Source organism: Cinclus cinclus, chromosome 5 (genome assembly GCF_963662255.1).
Source record: "Cinclus cinclus chromosome 5, bCinCin1.1, whole genome shotgun sequence".
Taxonomy (NCBI): domain Eukaryota; kingdom Metazoa; phylum Chordata; class Aves; order Passeriformes; family Cinclidae; genus Cinclus; species Cinclus cinclus.
The window spans coordinates 59275093-59291682 of record NC_085050.1 but is presented as its reverse complement, the minus strand read 5'-3'; the positions used below and the strand labels follow the sequence as shown (position 1 = coordinate 59291682).

General features: G+C 37.8%; 1 protein-coding gene across 3 annotated transcripts in view; it reads right to left on the bottom strand.

Moving 5' to 3' along the window:
• The window catches only part of MAPK10 (mitogen-activated protein kinase 10), a 73118-nt gene extending 67564 nt beyond the window's left edge, over positions 1-5554 (bottom strand). Inside the window, exon 1 of one of the 3 annotated variants that reach the window (XM_062493860.1) lies at positions 5483-5554. In XM_062493860.1, coding sequence (XP_062349844.1) covers positions 5483-5548 — 66 coding nt within the window. In that variant the 5' untranslated portion in view covers positions 5549-5554. Of the gene's footprint in view, positions 1-5478 lie in introns of all 3 variants that reach the window. The other 2 variants (XM_062493861.1, XM_062493862.1) reach the window with 2 other exon arrangements.
• Positions 5555-16590: the final 11036 nt, after the last annotated feature.

Sequence of the window (16590 nt, the reverse complement as noted above, 5' to 3'; positions counted from 1 at the left end):
CACACACATTCACCAATGCCATTCTCTTTCCTCCATACTGAAAACTTAAGAGTAAGAGAAGTGAAAGTTTCTCAGCCCTGAAAACCTAACTCTCCTTGTTAGCTCACTTGAGCACATAGCCACATTCGCAATGATGTTTGCTTAGTAACCTGACAAGTGAGAAAGAGAAAAGAAAATAAACTGTCAAGACTCAAGCATTTGAGATGAAGGAAAAAGAAATTCTCACCATTACAGTTTAGAGAGCATACATTTTGCTTTTAAAGGACAAGTATTAAAAAATTCAGTAGAAGTCAAATAACTTACTGCCTCACATAGAGCTACAAACTGTATTCTTTTCCTTTCTTTCCGAGTACAGGGAACAAGAGTTAAAAAGCCCAACAGAAATAAAATTATATTATTTTCTATACTATAAGGTGAATTGCTTCCTGATATCCCATTTTATTTCTCCATTTCTATCCTACAGAATAACTATACTTATTATATTTTACTGACAGAACTTTGTTTCTGAACACCATTCCTTCTATTATTGACGAGCCTAAAATATGGCAATTTCTTGCAGCTCAGCATCTCATACATTTCAGCTTTTATAAGTACAAACCATGCTAGCAGCAATTTAAGGCAAATTGCTCTCCTTTGCATCTCCAAGACAGTGAGTGCTGCCACAGATTCTGCTGGCAGCATCAGCAGAGGGGAAACTTTACCTTCCCTGTCTGCCCACAGAAATCCTGGCAGGAGCAACCCTTCGAGGGTGCCACGATGCAAGGCTGCTGAAATCCATCAAAGCCCTCCACGTGTGTGTAAATGCAGGTGAGTGAAAGAATCAGATGGAAGAATGAAAGGCTGACTCCCGATTTGCAGCTGGCACAGAGCCCAGAGATGAGCAGGATGGAGAAGAGAGGATGCTCTGAGCCAGACATCACAATGGCTCGCCCACATCTTCATCCTGCCTCAGACAAAGAGACTGGGATGGACCACAGCACATTTCAAAGGTGGATGCCTTGTGGTCCCCCAGGATGCAAAAGGATAATATCTTAAAACTACAATTTAACCTTAAAAGTCAAATGTTGTATAGACTGAAATTCCTGAGTATGGTAAAACCTTCAGTCTTCTGACCAGCTCTGAAAATGTGCATTAGAGCCAAGCCTTGCTCACCTGGGTGCATCTGCTAAGCCAACAGCATTATGAATGTAATGGCTAAACTCCCACTTCCACAGCTCTAATTCTCACAGAAGTTTCAAGTGCCAGAATTCTGGCATGAACATGAATTTGCTGAGCCCTCTACTTAGAATTTAATGGTCACAGGTTTTGCTGTGCAAATCTGAATGGCCACAGAAGCTATCACTTGAGAAATAGAGTATCTTTGCATAGAAAGATCTACTAGATTAATTTGTGTATTCTATACATGACACATTTACGGCAGAAATTTTATCGATTTTTTTTCTCCATAAAGCCAGACTTCTCACTTATTCTGGCTCTCCCTGAACTCAAAAGTCCATAAACAGTGGTCCAGTCTCATAAACAGGGTTTCATCTTGTGTGTGTGTGGTAGAATGTAATATTACTGATTTTGGTCTTACCAGCCACATCACACCACATTTCTCCATTCTTCCACCTCATTCTCCTCCTGTGAGCCTTGTATTAGTCACCCATTCTTCCTGTGCTTTGAGTGGGATTTAAAAGCTGATTTCCAGCCTTCTTTTAATCTCCCTCCAGGTGCCTTGCCCCCAGAAAGGGGGCTTTCTGCATTTAGCCTTTCAAGTAGACAACAGACCCCTGCAAAAAATTCAGCCTTGATTCATCAGTGATTGATCTTTTTTTTTACATTTGCTTCATTCACTCTATTTCAACACATCATATTAAAGCATTTTATTAAATGTTGTGTAATATTTCTAAGTTGTGATTGTTTGTTTTTTTTTTTTTTTTTTTTGTTAGGTTGTTTTTTTTTCTCATAGCTGTGTTTTTTTGTTTATGTGTTTAAACACTCTGTCCTTGTTCAGGCTCTTCTAACTCAGATACCAAAACCCCATCAGCTTACCTACTCTTACCTAGTTCTGATTACACACAAAGCAGCAAGCCTGCCTTCTCCTTTTCAATTGTATTTACTCAAAACATGAAGCAAAGCACTATTTATTTATTCTTCTCTTGTCCTCCACATGTTCACTGAGCTCTAAGTACTTTAAATTCCTTCCTTCTTACAGGCACCAAATTTTCACCGCTCATTTATAACTGTGGTACCATGTATTGCTCAGAAGTCAGTGTGTCCCAGAGGTGTGTCCTTCATTCCGGGCCAGACTTCTAACAGATGAGCAATTTGTATCACAAGAAAACACTACTTCAAAAGGCTCCTCATCCTCCTGATGTCTGAAGAGCTCAATGCTCACACACAGGTGACATCCAGCCCTGGTCATCACACCAAAGAAGGTTGGAAGGACTGATCAAGAAACCCTTAAAGAAAAGGTTCCTTGAGACTGAGGTTTCTTTATGGAGAGGAACCAAATCAGTGGTTCAAATGCAAAATGTAGCCAAAGATACAGGAGAGAAAGTAGATTTCTCAATAGAACTATAATTACAGTATTTGATGTGACGATAATAGCTAATGAAAGGCTTCTCCCTTTTACAAATAAAGACAGTATAGAGCTAAATAATCACACCTTCAGCTAGAAATAGACAGCTCTTGACCTATGAAGTATCATTTTATTCATAGAAATCTAATATATCAATTGTTGCTAACTTTTGAATACCAATTAATCTCCCATTGGATAAAAGGCACAATCATAGGACACACGATATATAGAATTGGATTCTAAATAAAGGTATCCCATATACCTACAGTTTAGGGAACATGTAAATTCTGACAGACTATACATGTCTGATACTGATTTAAAAAAAGATACCGAAAGACTAAATGGAGAAAAAATATGGATGAAGAAGTCAGTATTCTTTTGGAATTGATAGATATTGTTAATATATTAGTATTAAAATGGAATGTCATATTCTACTCATGATACACTACTCTGCATTACCTTGTGCTACAATAAATATGTGTAGGGTCCTACAGATAAAAGTTTGTGGGTGATACCAGCCTTACAGAAGTCTAATGAAATTCCACAGGCCTTCTTGTCCTACTTTTCTATGATGATAGAAAAGCAGATGTGCTTTTCCTCAGCCTTAAAAAAATTCATGTTTCAGAATGTGAATTGGCCACCCATGTCCAGTAATTCCAGACTTGGTTGTTTTTACACTGCAAACAGGGTAAAGGGCTGGGGAGGTATATACATACCCTGCTTATGCCCCTGTGTGCTTCTCAGGAAGGGCCATTCTGTTTTTTCCTTAAGTTGGAAATCCTTAAAATTCTATTCCTGCTGAATTAGCATTTCATTGTACAAAACTAGGATGCTCAGTGACATAAGCTCTATGTCAAAGAGAAGAGCCTTTAATTATGTGTATGTCACTTTCCTTCAGAGCACATGAAGCTATGCCTTTCAGGACACAAATATATATTATAAGAAAAATTATATCCCCAGTACTAAAATAATCAGGATTCTCTTCAGTTTTGGAGCTTTAAGAAAGGCACTTCAGCACGAACACTTTGGAGAAAGTCTGCAGTGAGGCATAAATTTCAAATGGAAGCAGGAATAAGAATGGAATAAACAATATTACCACCTGGACACTATTTGTAGTCTCTAAATAAAGATCTGGATGCTTGAACCAAGGACAGAGATATAATCCCCATGCCATTCTATACAAATGAACAGCATCCAAGACAGGTCTTAATGCAACCAGACACTTAATTTAGAGAGTGTTCTTGCACGTAGTTCTAGCTGTTATTTGGATCAGGGCCTATCTTTATGGAGAGAATAAATTAACATGAAGCTTAAACCAGTTTTTATCCTCAAGAGAATCAATCTGAAGGCCTGAAGACCTTGAAAAGGTATCTGTGTGATAAGTGCTTGAAGGATGGGATTCTGTTCCCTACAATGTCAGGATAGTATCTCTTTGTATGTACTGAGTGGATGATGCCATTCTGGGTACCTGCTGCAGCCATTGAATAAGAATTAATCTCATTCAGTGATAAAAATGCATCCAGAATGGTCTAAACAAAAAAAAGAAAGGAGAGCTATGCAAAAACCTTCTATTCTCTATATACAGTGAAAGTATTTTTTGATCAATAACACTTTTCTCATACAATCTGAAGAAAAAAACCCCTCTTTTGCAATTTTTGCAATTTTTTTTTTTTTTGGAAGCGAACTGTCAAAACAAGACAAAAATACTACGTTTGACAAAGTTGTCAGTGGAAGAATTCAGCCAGTTAAACACATGCACATGAAGAATGGGTGATAAAAAAGAAGTCAGTTAAGCAGTTTATCAAACTGAATACCCAAGACCCATCCTAGAGCTGATGATTCCTAAGTCCAGACTCAACCTTCTCAGCAGAATTACTATTTAGTGTCCCGCAGTTAAAAAACATAAAGCAAAGTTTACAACACCTGTCACTGTCTCATGTCAAATGCTTACACACAAGTAACAGACCTTTTTTTCACAATTGTGCTTCCACTTGGACTCCATATGTGTTATAAAAGAAAAAAAATAGTGTTTATCATAAATTCATTTCTAAGAATGCTGCATTGTTTTCAGCCCCAAAAAGTGAAGAATGTCCCTAATATCTCTCCAGTTAATTGGATTACTGATGTCCCATCCCCTAAAAAAACCTTAAAACTATGAAGAGACACAATTCAAGAACAAAACACTGTTCAGAAGTGAGCAAAAAAGTCATCTTTCATTCACAAGTGAAAATTATGCACACAGATCTGCAACTAAATATGTTAACTGAATTAACCAAGAGAACCAAAAACTGGATACATCAATAAGCTTTTTCTTTGTATCAAAGATTTAGCTTCAGCTTTCTGGGCTTCCATACATTGTGACCAAACAATTTCAAGGGTGATGTAGAAATGCAGAATTGGCTTTAGTGAAGTCTCATGGACCAGCTCCAGGACCTGCAGCTCCAGGACCTCAACAGTTCATGGTGTTCAATGGGAAACAAGACAAACACCACAGTTTTAATTATACTACCTTCACTTCCAGTACAGGAAAACAGAAAATTATAGTCACAGGCCAGAGTGTAAAAAGCTCTGTCTCTGAAGAACAGACTAAGATAAAATAGTTTTAATTTGCAGTTTTTCTGTTTGAAAACCGTGACATTATTTTTCACTAAAAAACCCTCAGAATATTAACTGATACTTTATCAAAACAAAATCAAAAAATCATTAAGACCAAATTACAAAATAAACTTGAGGGCAAATAGAAAAGTAATTTTTTGTGATGGATTTCTCTATTATTTTGTATCTATTCTCATTTTTATAACTAGTTATTTGCAGTAAGCTGCTGAAACTCACTTATAAATTTCTCTTATTATAGCATGTATTGCAAAAATGAAGTACAAGTATATACTGTACCTTGTTTTACCTGTAAGGAACACACACCTGACAAAAGGCAATCTTCACATCCAGAGTAGGTTCACCACAATAATACAAGAAATGGCGGCTCATAAATACCTGCAATTAAAGAAAAGTAGACATAGAAATCTTGTCTGGCTGCAGATGTGCAAGTATAATGCAGCTCTAGCTTCATTTGGATTTTAAAACCAACCTGATTTGTTATCCAGCTTGTGAAAGCCAGAAATGTCGTAACACTGAACTGTAAAAAAAGCTTTAAATTCTTTCCAATGCCTGTCAAGGCTATGGCCCCAAATATCACTTGGTTACATCTGGGAAACTTTACAGTAACTGGTGCCATTAATTCAAAGTTTACCATGTCACTTGCATATTCTTACACCACCACCAACACAAAAATCAGGTCAATAATGTTCTAAACAATGTGGGAATAGAGGACACTTATTGTTATGGGTAGGAAAAAAACAAGTCCTAAGTTGACAAGTATTAGGAAAGATATAGAAGAGGAAAGACTAGTTACATCACTGTGTAAATTCATCCACTTTGTGAACATCCCATGTAGTTCTGGTTCTGGTCCTGGTCCTAATATTCTACCACTAGAAGAGCTACAGAAAAGGTCAGTAAGAAGGCTCCAAAGCACAAAGAGATTCTTTACACGAAACAACTGCATGGACTGGGGAGATATTTTTTTTTAGCCTAGAAAAGAACTGTCTGAGTAGGAAATATGCTGGAGATACATAAAATGAGTGGCATACTGAAAAATGGAAACACCCTTCCAGGTTTTTTTTCAAGTAAAGTAAAAGTGGCACCAAGTTATGCTATTAGAGTTAGAATCAACAATAGGAAATAATTATTTAGACACTGTTTTGTCACAGTGAAACTCTGTCTCATGCTGCTGTGGAAGCCAGAAATCAACATAAGCACTAATATAATTAGGCAAATTCACATAAGAAGAAATCTGCTGAAGGCTATTAACCTCGGAAATATCACCCCTGACTCAAGACACCCCTGAGTCACAGTCTGCCACTCCATGCTCAGCCTATTTCTGTATTTCCCAGGCATCTGATACCAGCCCAGGGAGCCATAGACTAGACTAGACAGGCCTCCCTGTGCACCCCATTACAGCTGTTTTAATTTAGTTCCACAGCACCACATCCAGCTCTCCCTAGTCAGTCCTGTCCCAGCTACATTCCAGCATGGCACATCAGTGACAAACACCCACAGCAATGTTATCAGGCTGAGATAGGCAACTATGTCACAAGACTTTGGAGCACATCAGTTCTTCTGCATGATTCCACAAAACCACAAAAAAAACCCAGCCAAACACACAAAACAGCAACAAAAACCTGTTAACAGCACAATGAAAAAAATTAGCAGCTTTTAGCTAAAATTAGGTAAGTTATGTAGAAATTAATGTGTTTTTTGTTAAATATAAGCTCATTGTAAAGACTTAAAAATAAAACAAAACAACCATACGATGATCACTCCATAAAGATAAAGTTATGATTCTGAAACATTATGTAGCTACTTAGGGCATTTGTCTTCAGCAGGAACAACTAACTTCAAGTGTAAATGGCACTAACAAGACTTAATTTGGAGTAATTTCAACTCACACCAATTGACCAGGAGTAAAGAAACTACAAGAAAGTATTCTTGCCAACTTCAATGCATCATGTGCTCCCACATGTGTTTAATTTTTAATGAATGAATATATGAATAATCCTGTTATGAAAGCAAGTTTATGACCTTTTCTGCATCACGTTACAGTGTCTGGGATTGCTGTCTCACTGCCCACTGAGTCATTACCAGAGTCTTATATTCCACAGAGGGTTTATAATGGTTTATATTAAAACAAAAAAAGAAGAAAGGAAGCTTTTTTTTAAATGCCAATGTTTTCTGGAAAGCCAGCAGGTAATTACATTGTCATGCTGCAGACATAATCACTGGCTGTATGCATTACATTGCTATAATAATGACTGAAATGTCAATAGCTATGACATACCATGTTCAAGACAGAGCTTAATGATGGAAAGTGAAGAAAGGAAGGGAACAAAATGGGGGGAATTTGGTTTCTCCCTGAATTTGCCGTGAGGGTCTATTGAGAAGACACACTTTGCATTATGTATGCATTACCAGGCATACCCAACTCCTCAGCTGTCCACAGGAATTACTGTGACTGTTAATAGTCACCTTGGGCACAACAATAGACTGGTGAGTTTTATGAACTGGAATACATTTTAGAATTTATGATGTTGTCCTTGTGTGCAGTTAATGCTTATAAAATAATAGAAGCATGATATGTTCTAATGGCCTAGATCAATACCCATATTCTTCTGTACATGAGATACACTGCATGAATCACTATGGAGTTCCTCCAATTGTACAATGGGAATGAATGCCACATTTCCACGGCACAGAAAGGTGCACCCAGCACAAACCAGACTTGAGTTCATGTTTTAAAGTGTTTCTTGAATTCATACAAGGTTCCCTTTGATGCCATGTAAGTAATCATGCAGGTATGTAACTTCTAATTCCTTCAGGCAGAAAATATATTCACACACAGCTGCACAGATCTCCTTGATCACGTCTCCTCTGGTGCGAGCTGACACCACATCACTAGAGATGTTTAAGAAGTGTCAGAATAAAGAACTGGCCTGATGCTGAGATAATTGTGTTACAACATAAAGCAGTTATAAAACAAGAAGCTGCTGAGACAAACAGCATCACTCACCAGGGACTGGAGCTTTACATGAGAGCATAAGCATTCCGTATTTCTTTACCCCACTTCTGACACTTTACCTTTTCAATATTGAGTGAAATCACCCAAGGGAGGAAGAACTGGGAGAATAGAACATTGCTGATAGAATAATATACTCTGGGAAGCCAGAGACTGCAGTAACCAAGGAGAAAACATGTCTGTGAAACACCCAAGCCACAGTTGGGTCCCAAATCATCACGATCAAGGCATCAGTACCCCAGAACCCATAAAAGCACACAAGACTCAGCAGCAAACACATAATGCACTTTCAGGCAAAGCAAAACTAGGAGGCACTAAAATCAGGAGCAGGAAAGCAGCCATGAAGGCAAGATAAAGAAAATCCTGAATATCCTCTGAGCTGTACAATCACAGCCCCCAAGGGAACTGCTGACTGCATTCACTGAGGCTTGGTCTTTACCTAGCCTGCTGCTTTGCCATCCTCTTCTTCACTCCACTCTTCATTCCTTACCGAAAGGAAATTGAAATTCTTCAAAACAGAATGTGGACTAAAAACATGCCCAAATTTCAGGCATAAACTTCTCTTTACCTACAGTGCTCCTATCAAATCTTACTTTTCTGTTACAAGGACTTTTTACTTTTAATAATGGTTATCTGTCTCTCCAGGGGTCAGGAGGATTACCTAATTACTATTCAAACAGCTCTTTGAAGACTGAAAGGATTAAATCAATACTATTAATGTAATTACTGAGAGCAGAGAAGAAACCTTGCAAAGAGAGAAGTTAAAACAGACTAGAAAACCAACAGTAGCTGCAGTTCTCAAACATAGCCTCTCACAGGAAACCTCTCTGCTTGCCCTTGAATTCTTTCCTCACCCTCAGTGCTGTATGATATTGGTACCCAGGGAATGTCTGGGCAATTTGGCCAAGTCAGATTAAATCTTTTGGCCTAGGAGTGCTGTATTCTACCCAGGCTGCACTATCCTTCACTTAAGTGGCTCCTGGATCATGGACAGGGAGACTGTGTTTGCCTGAAGCCTAAGAGATGCAAACCTCAAGTCTAAGGGCTCTTTTATCTGGGAAAAGCATCACAGTCACTTCCTTTTGAGAAAATACCTTCGTGATGGTTTCTCATCCCTGCATCCCCTAGTCAGCAGGTAAGTCCCTGATGCCCAGTGGATAGTGCCTTGGCCTGTCACAGTATATTTACAGCCTTCTGTGAAACCAGTATCAATTCTCAAGAAAGTCCCACTTTTTAATTCAAAGAGATGAAGGAGCCAGCTGCCCTGCTGCAATACTGCTTTCTTCATCACAGTCCAGGCAGGCAGGGCTGCTCACTTCACCCCACAGCACAACCATCTGTGTCAAATGCACTGATCCAGGGCTAAAACAAAGTTCTTCATGAGGAAAAACTGCAGCAGCTGTTGCTGCACTTGAAATGAATATTCCAACCTAGCCCTGCTGCTGTTCTCATCACCTCCCATGCTCCTGAGACTACACTTTGAGTGGTATTTACATGCCTATGACAAAATAAAATGGAAACAAACGCTTAAATTCCTAATTTAAAAAGTAGCCCCACAAGGAATAAAAAAAAAAAAACAATTAGAAGTGCAAGTTCCGATTTAAACAGTAATCAAGTGGCAGCTGGAGATAAAGTAGAAAGAATAACTTGTATGTAAAATTTCACTAGATTTAAACCTGGCATAGCATGGCTGCAAACTGGAATGTTGTAAAATAATCACTGGAAATTCAATATCTATGCCAAGTCCCCATCAATTGTGATAATCCCAATAATAATGGGAAGCAATCTATATCTATGACAAGTAATCAAATCCAGGATTTCTGTTTATTTGATATTACAACCCAAATACATGGCATGTGCACAATGGCTACAGTGAATGTGCTCCCTATCTCCATTGAGACTTGTAGTTCTCTACTTTTGTTCTACAAAAGGAAAATTAATGAACATAAAGATTCAGGGAATGAAAAAAAAATCATGAAATAGCACTATTACCTAAAGATTTTTTAAAAACCCATTATGTCCTACTTCAATAAGAGGGGGCAATTGATCAATTCAGTTGTCACTCAAAAACCTTCTTTAAAAACACTAATGTTCAAAAATTAACATTAATTAATTATTAATGGTTCCTGTTTTGAAAATGAGTTTGAATAATTTCATGCATTTCCAGTACTGGAATTCATCTCTCCTTCATCTGAAAAGAAATACTCTCACCACAGTATAAGTTCTCTGAAGCTTTCAGTAATGTTCTAATTCCTGTAACTATATTTTTCCTTTACTGAAATATAGCTATTCTGCTCTGTATAAACAAGAGTGTAGAAAATAATGAAGACCTGAACAAATTTACACTGCATGACAAAGTGTGCCAGGAGACAATGGCAATGTATGATCCCCAAACTCCTACAGAATTTCAAATTTGGGCTCTGACATCTTTAACATGCTGGATCAAGAAAGAAGTACTGCAATTTGCCCACATTTTTAATATGATTGCTGCCAGTTATAATAGGGATATACATGTTCAAATATCCTAGCAAATTGATCTTCACTTCAGAGACCAAATCTTTAGGCTTATCAGCATTTTTTATATAACTGTTTTCTTTCAGATCTAATGTACAGCACTGCAACAGGAGACTGCTTAACAAGAAGCCTCAAGACACCTCAGAGGATAAATATGAACCAAAATTTGCAAGTTGATTAATAATCAACTTGGAGGAGAGTGTTTCTACTGCAAAAGAGTGCTTTTCTGTTGTGTCTGCGCTCCCATTTTAATTATTCTTGAAATAACCAGGGAAAGCAATGGTGAGAACAATGTAATTATTAAGGTTATATCCCAGCAGCAACAGAACACCTTCCACTGGGAAGAGAAGTGATGGCATGTTAAAATTCACAAGAATCATGCAAGTAGCTCTAAAACGGCTGCTGGAAGAGAAAAGAGAGTGAAAAGGAAAGAAACAATTTTGGAATAGCATTGAAAAGGAAATATATACAAAAAAAATCCCCAAACAAACTGAAAAGACAAGGGACTGATAAGCAGATATTCATAATGATCACAGCTCACATGCAGAAGACAGGAACAAATGAGCTCTAAGTCTGGTCTTGCTACCAGCTTTCAGATTTTTCTCCAGCCAGTTATTACGAGGCAGAATTTCTCACCTGATTATATTTGGTCTAAATGCCCAAGTTATACAGCCCAAGATATCACATCCTGAGGTAATACTTACTGTTATGAACAGGTATTATGAGGAAAAGAGCCTACTGCAAGATGCTGCAGCAGATTAATTAGTCAAAGTTTATGATGATCTTGTCATAATCTCCCATATCACCTTTTCAGTTGCAGCTGAACATCTTCACTCCCCAAATAAATCCTAGCCTCTTCCTACAGTTGTGAAATTGAACTTCGATGTTGGAAGCTGCTCTGAATTTGCATAGGATGAACCTGGAGGGGTAAGTGTGTGAGACCGTGGCTACTACTGTCAGCAAAAAAAAAAAAAAAAAGAGAGGGAAGCTAATTGGAAATAGATGAGCACAGAAAAACACTGTGCTCATCTGCCTCATATAAGATAACCTTTAGCACAATGGTGAAATGATTTTCTTCTTTTTTGGGTGCATTTCTCCTATTTTGGCATTTGGTTTTAATCTGCTTCCTCTTTCTGAGGAAAAAAAAGGAAAATATAAAATAATTGAAGTAACTCTCAGCACAGCTGAATGAAAAATTCTGCCCTCTCAGAAATTTGTTTTTATCTATTAAAAAAAAATAAAATCAATATAAAGCTGTTCTTCAGATAAATGTCAGTGGCAAAGCTGCCTGAAGCTATGTACTGAATCACATCAAAACTATTTTTTAATACGCTCTCAAGTCAGCCTCCAAACCTAATGCAAATTCAGTTACATTTGCCTTCAATACAGATGTCCCTGGCACTTAATGACTGGTGAAAATGACCTATATTTTATGGAATACATAGAGAAAAATAATTACTGTCTGCATCAAGCAGCATCAAGAAAATTATTAGATTTGAATAAAGAATGTATTTTAAATTTGAATAGTTAGGAATTAATTTTTGATTAGTTGAACTGTATGTCATTGGATCTCATTCTTACAAGCTGCTCTGTTACACGTTAACCACCTTATTAATGAAGGGTGCTTGTAAAAGGAATTAATATCCCAGCCAAAATCAAAATTATAACTTTGGGGAAAATGTATGAAAGGCCAGGGCACTTAGATCCTGTTACAGATTCTATTTCAGGGTGCCTTTATTATCTGGCACTGTAGTAAACAGCAATTTCTGTCAGTTTAATTCAAATTAGGGGAAATATTTACAGGTTTGGTCACTTAAGAGTAAAATATTACGCAACCAAAATAGTATTAACCATGCTTTTACTTATTTGATAAAAATTTATTGCATTCTTCCAATGCTCATCTTTCCTGTATCAAAGTACACATGATGGAGGTAGGAAAAGCTGTTCAGGACTGTGGAATAACTTGCTCAGCTGCAACATCTGTATTTATCATCACACCTCTAAAAGAGCTGTGTGATTGGCCACTGAACTGAGCCAGCTAATCCACACCTCAAGGTTATTCAGGAACAGAGCCAGAAATCACTCACCTTGGAAGGGACCTCAGGACACCTATAATCCAAACTTTCTGATCCAAACAAGGACAGTTTCTTCATTTATTTGCAAAGTTAGAGTGCTCAATCCCTGCCTGGGTTTGTATTTCCATATTAATACAGTAGACACACAGCTAAAACCACTCTTACTATAAAAAATATAAGAAGCTTAGTTATGGAGTGCGAGGCTGCAGCCATTGAGCAGATTACACTGTAAATTCTGCAGCTACAAAACATCTTATTTCTCAAACAACTAAAATGCAGATTCATTTGCTTCTGAAAAGCTTTTCCCCCTTCTAATCTTTAACATTTGCAAATTTTAATTACTCCTATAACAAAACACTACTAGAACAACTCATCTCCAGGATGCAACCAGGATTTATTGCAGAATCTCTGCAAGATGTTAATATCAAATGGCAGTTGCTTATTGTTTTACACAATACAGAAAATATTTTGATACTTTCTGGCTTCTTTTGATTAAAACCTTAAATATATGAGAAAAAAAGATCTCAATGGAGTAAGAAAATGCCCTGTGTTTCTGATGATCAATAGCTGATTGGAAAGAACAGATTGTCTACTGCTGGACTGTAGCCATTCACCTATGCTGCTGTTGTTTGGAATGTGTCACACTAATGTAGAATGATAATAAAGAAAGATAAGATAAAGAATAAAGAATGATAACAAAGCAAGAAACACCCCTTTGATTTAGGCAGATACAAACCCAGCAAAAGTGGGTGTTTCCTTGCTCCAACCTAGCTGTAGATAATGCTGGGTAAAAGTTCTTCAAAGCATAAGGGATAATAATGATAATCATTTATACACTGAATACAGTTAAAGTTCCAGAGTATCACAAAACAATAGGAGATGAGCTATTTAAAGAAAGCATATCTGCTGCTGCCAAGGGGTGTTGTTGCAAGTGCCATTGGCTTTTCCATATGCAAAACCAGAAATACAGTAAGTGATTAGTGCATAATCACTGAAGGCTATTGTTAGTTTCCTATTATACAGATAACTGCAAAGTAGCACATTAGAAAAAAAATTACGGTTTTGTGAACTTAGGCTGGACAGATAAGGAGCGATCAAAACCAAGTCACGGTCCTTTTAGGTTCTTATATAAAAGTAAAACAAGGAAAAGCATGCTAAAACACCAAAGGTAATCACCACAAGAAAGTAATTTCTTTTCTTTGGTTCTCTTGTTCTGTAGCATTGGAACAAAGTGACTTTGATAAAGTCAGGGGATAGGAATTTCTTCGGCAAGTCAAAAAAAGGAGCCAAAGAGGCAAAGTCTGCAATTTTCTAGACAAACCATCTGGGAAAAGAAAAAGCAGGAACCAAAACAGGCTATTTCCTAATTCCTCTCTCCTCATTGCCTCTCAGAGACACTAGCTCATACATCTTTCTGACCGCAGGGAAAGTCTCCCTGCTATGGGTAAACAACAATTTGGAATTGATCTTTCAGGCAGAGGCCCAGAGCACCACTTCAAAGCATGGGTGCCTTCGGAGTTACACAGAAATGCTGTAACTGATTAAAGCAGAGCTGAAGCACAGACGTTTTAGACAAACAGGTGACTCTGCCTCCCCCATTCTTGAGTTGCTGAAGAAAGTTTTCAGAAATATTTGGCTCTGCTGGGGAACAAAAGTTCAGAGCCAAGGATAAAAGTCTTTCAAAATCTGCACAAACATGTAAGGTCCAACACCTCATATGAAATCAAGATTTTCACGGGTACTGAATGTAACTCCAATGTTAGAAACTCTATTCTTTCTTGTATCCCAATGCCCCATCAGAGCTGGGAAAACAGGCAATAACTATGGGTGTCTGGCCCAGTAAGGCAAGGAGGCTATGGACAATAAAGGAATAAGTTTAATTTACTTGGCTACACCAGACAGATTGAAGACTTCTCTCCCCCAAAATTAATAAGGTGAGGTATACCCCAGCAAGAACAAGCTGAGCATCCTTGAGACAATCTTTGCCACCAAAACTCTGTGGTGAGTAATGCAAGGAAGCACTTGAAAGAAAGACCAAAGGAAAACTTAAATGACAAACTTATGTATTACTTTGAAAGAATTTGGACTGGACAACCCAAGATGAGTATCACAAAGCACACTGACATGAAAAGGGTGAACACATATTTTCCATGAATAGTTATACTAAAGAACTTAAGAAGTACAAGAACACAACTGTATCCGACTTTTGACTCCCTAAATGTAAGTGCAAGAATAAATCTCAGGGTCTTCCTTTTAGAATCTTCCTAGGCAATTTTTAAAATGCTACAATGCATAGCTAACTCTTCCTATGATTTTGGCTTCTTTTTCAGCTGCGACTCAATTACCAGAGCTCCTCCACAGCTATAAACCCTCTGATGTCCAAAGTGCCAAGCCTTCTTTAGGCTCACAAGAAAATAGCAAGATAACTACTCTTCATTTTTTCCAGCCTTTCACACTTAATTAATTCTATTCCCTATAAATCATTAACCCATCTGCCTGATACCCATCCCAGTCAGACTACAAACTTGGAGTGCACAAACACTGCACATTCTGCAAAGCTCTGTGCACACAGGCTATCAGATCAGTAGCAATAATAATCACACCCTTTACATGTGTTCATAATGCTTATGGTCATCTGAAGAAGAGAAAGCTCTTAAGGGGGATAAAAACTCAAATGCCCTTCTTGTTCTAGGAAAATCCCAACCATTTAGTGTGTGTGCCCAAGGCATAAATACTTCCCATTGCTCCCATGGGAACAGTACAGCTTTACATTAGTCTCAGTGGAGGCCCATGCTTATAAAGCACAACGCAGCCCTTGCACAATCCTACTGGAGCACTGGCATTCACTGTCCTAAACTAGAAACGTAAACATGAATGAAAAAAAAAAAAAGTAGAACTCGGTCATATGCCAGAGCTCTAGAGTTTGGGATTAAGGTTTCAGGGTTTTACCATGGATTTTTTTTTTTTTGGGCGGGGGGATGGTAGCCTTTACTGAGGACTCAGCAGGGGATCATTTTCTGCCTCTGAAAAACCTGTTGGCCACTAAAATCCCAATTACACTCAGCTCTTTTCTTGCAGCAGGCAAGGAGTTATGCACCACAAGAAGGCAATTGCAGCTTGAGCGAGCGACAGACCAGCTAATGTAAGGGTAGCTGGAGTCACCTTCTAGTGCTTTTATACTTCAAATGTATATTTATACTTTTATACTTACAAATGTAAATTCTCCTGAAGTAGGCAGAAGCTACAGCACCTTGCTTACTTTAACTCTGTTCTATCTTCTAGATTTCTAAACAGGTATGAAATATTATTAAAAATATGTATACATACAATATAAGAACATATAAAATATATTCATACATTTCCTTGTTCTCTTGAACTTTGCAAAGGCCACATGTCCAGAAAGCACAACCAGCCAGCTCTGATGCCTGCTTTTCAATACCAAGCCGAAAACACTGCACTGAAAGACACTAATTCCCTGTATCATAAGATGGTTTGAGCCTTCATCCTAAACAAGAACAGATGTTCAGAGACTCAGATATGACTGACCCTAAGTGTTTTCCAGTATCCTTTCCAGCTCCCACAGACACTAAACATAAGATAAATCAACTTAAATCCAACTGACCTGACAACATTTACAAGGAATTATCCCAGTGTGAAAAAGCTGACTGATTCCTCTTCTCCATTTCAAAATGGCAGCGTGAACTACAGCAACATGCAATAAGTGCCACGAAGCTGCTCTGCACAAAAATTACTCTCTATCCATGGAAAATTAGCTGAATTTAGACATGAAGTTTTCTTCACATGGTTTCCAT